Here is a 6,136-nt window from a genome sequence, read left to right as displayed (position 1 = left end):
AAGTAACCTTTTAATGTTTTGGTTACCGATTTCAAAATTCCGGTTTTATTTTTATATGACTTTTCATTTCTATTTTCAAGTTTCGAGGACGAAACTTTTTAAAAGATGGGGTGATTGTAACACCCGCGGATTTTCCATTTTGACATTTATATTTTAATCAACCATTTTACTGTCTTATTTAGATATTAAATTATTTAATTTCATTAATTTCATTTTTAAACATGATTTTTATAAATATTATATTTTTAAAGCTTAGCTTATACAAAAATAAATATTTTGGTCGGATAACGATAATAATAATAATAATATTTTCCATCCTAAGTTGTAGTGGGCTTGAGAGGCAAATTTTTAGTGTATATCGACTCAATTTTGCATGTTCGGCCTAGGATGACAATTGGGCTCACATACTACTCTTTCCTCCTCATAAAAATCATGAAGGGAACCCTAACTACACCTCCCTCCTCAATTTCTCAGCACTCATCTTCAACAACCACCACCATTGTTACACCTTTCTCTTACAAACTTCAAAAACTCCATAACTTGCTCAATTCTTATCCGAATCAAGTGATTTTCGCGTCTATCTCTTCCTCTCATCGCCCCTCCATCTTTCTAGGTAAGAAGAATCCGACTTTCCTCCTTATATAGGGCTGTCGAGCCATTTTATACATGGTGCCCTTTTTCTAATTTCGATTCTTAGTCTTAATTTGTGTTTTCTTATGTTTAGGAGAAAGATTAGTTAACCCGGAAGTGGATTCTTGAAAGGTAGACGAGTCTATTATGGATTTAAGTGCAAAAAGCTAACGGTGATGGGTTACTCGACATTATGTCAATTTGGGTGTTTATATATGTTATAGTTTGTTCACATGTGTGTTAAAGTTAGATTCTTTACATGTTTCTACTTGTTTGTTGTTGAATGAGTTTTGTGTGGAATCTCTCTTGGTGGTTTGAAGAAGTTTCTAGTCTTTTGTATACATGGATGACTTAGTAAAGACTCCGTCTTATTCATGCTTAATAATTGTGCTTAATTATGTCATGAAGTTGTTAGTTTGGAATTGTTTGAATTTGAATCGAACCTTGTGTTTTAATCCCTCTTTTATGCTTTGATCTTACCCTTAATACTTGTATAAAGTTACTTGGGTAATATATGGTGCAATTGGGATGGTAATGGCATGATAAAAAAAATGATTTGGGGATGAAGATAAATTTGGTGTGTCGTGCAAATCAGTGATTTGCGCAGGCTGCGTCACAGTCTGGACCAGTTTTTCTAAAATGGCCATAACTTCTTTGTTACTTGTTTTTTTTAGGCTTATGACCTACCGTTAGAACCGTAAGAGGATAAGCTATCACCTCCAACTGGTTTCACCTCATTATCATGTATAGAACTCAAGTTATGACCGTTTTAAATTGACCCTTATTGTAGTCGAGTACTAAACTTGTTGTTATAGATTGGGTTTTATGTTTCTTATTGGGTATGCATCTTAAACTTGTTTCTAATGCTTGTGTATGGTGTATTGACACTCTTTTATCATGGGAGCACCTGATATTTGTTATACTCTCGTACTTATACATGCTCCAAATGAATTGTTTACGTTATGTTTATATAATCACTTTTACTCGTATTTGTGACCCAAGTGTGACGATTTACATGATGTGACTACTTGACATTCCTTTTTACCTCTTTCGGACCTTTGGTCACGAGTGTGGGCCATGTTTCCGGATTGGGTTATCTTTCCCCTTTCGGACCATTGGTCACAAGTGTGAGCCATGTTTCCGAACTAGGATATCCTTCCGCCTTTCTTCGGACCTTGGGTTACGGGAGCGTGCCATGTCTCCGATTAGAGGTTACTTGACCTTTGGATATGAGTGCGTGCCATGTTTCGAGTCTTGGATACGATTGGGTATCGTTTGTCGAATCGGGTGTCGCCCATCCCGAGAGTCTGGATCCAGGTTTAGACTAGGACCGTATTATTATCGTCGTCCTACCAAGAGGTTGGAGTCTAGGTGTTTTTCTTGTTTGAGTCCATACTACGTAAATGTCTTGCTTGACTATGGTCACTGGCGTGTCCTTATATACGAGAGTTCACGTCTTATATGATTGTTTGTGAGAGTCTTGGTCCTATCGGACACTAGTGGTGAGATGCAAGCCCCTAGTTGCAATATGATCGCTGGTATCGATGTTCTCATGCATTCTTATGGTGAGATGCAAGTCATAAGTATGAATGCGACATTAGTAGCCACGTCCCGTGCTATGGTTGTTAAGAAGTTTTCAAAGTAATGGCTATGGTGTCCATCCATGCATTTTCTATTTAATTGATCCGTTGTTTACCTTCTTCATATGATTCGATGCCTAATCTCATATCCATGTTTTGTTTCCTTGAATGCATGTTTAATATAATGTACCATGCCTATCTCATTAAGAATGCAGTATGCCTATCTCGTTATGATTATCGTTATATTCCCTTGCTCATTATTATTCAAGTATGATGTATGATCAATATGTTTATTTAAGTCCTTGCTTATGTGTATTTTGACATATTGTGGCTGGGAGAACCCTGAGTTACTCCCCACTGACTGTGGCGTTTATGTTTACATGAATGACAGGTTTGTGATGCAGATTATGGGGAAGACGTGTGAGCTAGCGAGAACGTAGACCCTTGGACCTTAGTTATCGTTTTCTTAGACTCACCTATCTTTAGACTTGTGCTTATTCATGGGATATCTTTTCCCCAACGCACTTCGTTTTTAATTGTAAAATTTAATTATCTTTCTTTTCATTTTCGTTTGATCACTTATGGTGGATTTCGCACTTTAAACTTTTAAAGGTTTTAAAAATCTCGTATTTTCCGCTTAGATTTAATAGTTCTTTTGATGCCTCATCGAGGGGTGTCACAATTAGGGGTGAGCAAAACCGGTTAACCGAACCGGATTTGAAAACCGGTTCGCTTACCGGTTTTCAAAAACAGGTTTTTCCCAAACCAAAACCGCCTCGGTTTTAAACCGGATAACCGGGTTTTTAGCAACTTAAAAACCGGTTATCCGAATCCGAATTTGTAAACCGGTTTTAACTTTTTTTACTCCCAAATTGACGCTTTTCACACACCTCTCCATCCTAACTCTTAAATTCCTACCTAAACCATCATGCATCCCCATTAATTCAACCAAATCATACGTCTTTGTTTATTTTATGTCATTTTTATATTGTTTTTTTCCGGAAAAAAACTAAACCGGTTTAAAATCGGTGCCCGGTTTTGCTTTTTCTTAATTCGGTTATCGGTTCGGTTTCGGTTTAAAAAATCGGTTCGGTTTATTTTGCTCAGCCCTAGTGAAAATTTATCTGTCGTGGTTTTAGAAGATTATAAACTTCAGACATAGTATAAGGTTCTTTGTAATCAGTTTCATTACGAAAACTAATTTCAGTATTAGAAGTACTAGGTTCAATGCCTATTTGATCTATTATCTTAGACCTTATTTCGGGGTCTTTGATAGTTCTAAGTAATTCAACCCAATGATTATTATTGAGAACATTTATTTGATTTTCTTGAAACTGAGATACTAGATTATAAAAAACGTTATTATTAATGTCATTCTTGTCACAAGATTTACCCTTTAGACAGGTTCCCATTCTGAGCTTTCAGATTCAAAGAGATAAGAATCATTATCCAAAATTTTAACCTCATTATCAGAGCTGGAACTAGATTCTTCAAGTTCCTCATCAGAAACTAGAAAAATTTTGTATAACTTATCTTTTCTTTCATTATCAATATCAAGACTAGCAATTTTATTTTTGGTCGAGCAGTGTTTAGCAAAGTGGCCAACCTTATTGCATTTATAACAGACAATCAGTCTGTCTGGTTTTTTATTTTTCTTATAAGTTTTTGTTAAGGCTTTTCTATCAACCTTTTTATAAAGCTTGTCCTTAGAGTAATATTTCTTTTTTCCTTTCTTATAAGTATTATAAGAATTATTAAAATGTTTGTTCTTCTTATGAGAAGAGGCTGGCACATCCATGCCAAATTGGTTACAGAATTCACCCAGGTTGTTTCTTTCAACCAAATTCTGACGTTTTAATTGTTGATTTAATTTGATCTCATTACAGAGATTCAAGCCTTCTTGTGTACAAGTACCTATAAGTTTACCATAAGTATAATTATCATAAGGAATAGAGGTCATATTACCTCTGAGAGATTTCTTAACTTTTTCAGCAAATAAATTGGGTAAACCATCCACAAATTTGGCTTTCTAATGAGTACTATTAGACTCGGGGAGTTCCATAACCCTGCTAAGGAAAGTATCTTTATACCATCTAAAGTCAGTAAGTGTTTTACACCAAAGATTCTGTAATAAAGTTCTAAGATTGTCACGATTATCAGAATATCTTCCTGTAAAGTGTTCAACAATATTTATAGCTAGTGTATAAACTGCGTTTTCTTTTTCTTAACCGTCAACATTTGTTACAGTGCTAAGGATAGTATTCCTTCCTGTGGGGGATAATAATTATCCCACCAACCTATAAGTTGGCCAGTGAATCCTGCAACTATCATTTTAGCTATATTAACATACGTATTACCAGAACTTTTGCAAATAGTAGAATACATGAGCATTCTGTGAATTTGATTATAAATTTGTTTGTCAGTATAACCATCAATATTCCATTCATAAATACATTTACCACAGTAACTATTATTCAACTGGTATTCTTGTTCTTCATGAAGAACATCTATGGGGGAAGGACGATTATAGTAATACTGTAACACCCCCATACTCCAAGTGCCTTACCAGGACCACTCAGGTATAAATATGCTACCATCTAAAGATCGGGTGTACGTGAGAGCTTGCCCGACTAGACCTAGGTGAAATCATAAGATTGAGAGCCTCGGTTCTAACCTGAATACAATTTTGATTAATCTTACACTCATTTATAATCGAATCTCCCTTTGTTCACCCTATGATCCATGACACCCTAGTATTTTGTCTATATCGTTAACAACTCTGTTTTACTACTTGCCTTAGTTTTCATTTATTTGTTATTTCTTGTAGTATTTTAAAATACAGTCATAACTCCAAGTTTGTGACATAAGACATGGCTAATAGTGAACGATAACTCTTTTGAACAAACCGTCAGTTGGGTTAGATCTCCACTTACACCTTTACTACTTGTTTGTCGAGTATAAATTATTGTTTAATTCGGTCATGTTGACTAAGACCCCATCAGTATCATTGTTGTGAATACTTGTGACCATTATGCATGATTGTAACACCCCCATCTAGTGACGTGCCTTACCAACGACCACTTATCACATGAGAGTGCTACCATCTCGGTTGCCCGAGGTAGTACATATAAAATAGACCATGATGAAACATTTATTAAAGTAAAACAATGTTTAATGATTACATTGTTCCAAAGTCCTCAAAACGAAGTACCAAACTACTACCAAGAATAACAGTTTAAGACTTAGCGAAAGCTATTAACGAAAGTAGGTGACTCGTGAGTGTCCCATCCAACCCAAGTGCAAGCTCAATTATCAACACCTGCTAATCACTTTGCTCCCCATTTGCCGAAAATATTAAATGGTTCACCACAGTTTTGTAAAACAATGAAGGGTCAGTTTAATTACATAATTAACTACAACCACATATATGAAATGCAACACAAGATACACAATCAGATCTACCATCTCCAAACTCCATAGAAATAACTGGCTCTCATCACAGCGAGGCCTTGACAGCTTACCTATCGCAACATGTAACCTACCCCTGCTGACACCAAACCGTATGCACTCGATCGAGTACGCCATACTCTGTCGAGTGTCTAATACACTCGGTCGAGTGTCCAATTTCCAGTAGCCATCCCAAAATCACCAAAAACCTCACTCGGCCGAGTGCCAGATAAAATCGGTCGAGTACCCTCTACTCGGTCGACTACCCTGCCTCACTCGGCTGAGTCATGCAAAGACAGCCTCCCCACACATACCCCGACTAATATAAGTACCATACAACCTATTTCACATGTTCTTATCTCGACATGTACGTGGAAATAAACACGCCAATGCTCATATAAAATCATTCACCATATAAACCACCTCATGTTATAACACTTCACTCCAATTTCATATAAACAAATCTCATGACAATTATT

The 6,136-nt window shown here is 36.1% G+C and overlaps 1 protein-coding gene across 1 annotated transcript; it reads right to left on the bottom strand.

Annotated features, from left to right (window-relative positions):
- Positions 1-3,606: 3,606 nt before the first annotated feature.
- Positions 3,607-4,760, bottom strand: LOC141631852 (uncharacterized). The gene is made up of 3 exons (XM_074444473.1): positions 4,508-4,760; positions 4,251-4,379; positions 3,607-4,124 (listed from the first exon to the last, which is right to left on the bottom strand). Exons 1-3 carry the CDS (start codon positions 4,758-4,760, stop codon positions 3,607-3,609), a joined length of 900 nt encoding a protein of 299 aa, XP_074300574.1.
- Positions 4,761-6,136: the final 1,376 nt, after the last annotated feature.

The sequence above is a fragment of the Silene latifolia genome, chromosome Y (genome assembly GCF_048544455.1).
Source record: "Silene latifolia isolate original U9 population chromosome Y, ASM4854445v1, whole genome shotgun sequence".
Taxonomy (NCBI): Eukaryota; Viridiplantae; Streptophyta; class Magnoliopsida; order Caryophyllales; family Caryophyllaceae; genus Silene; species Silene latifolia.
The sequence above is the reverse complement of the archived record's forward strand: the minus strand, read 5'-3'. Positions and strand labels throughout refer to the sequence as shown.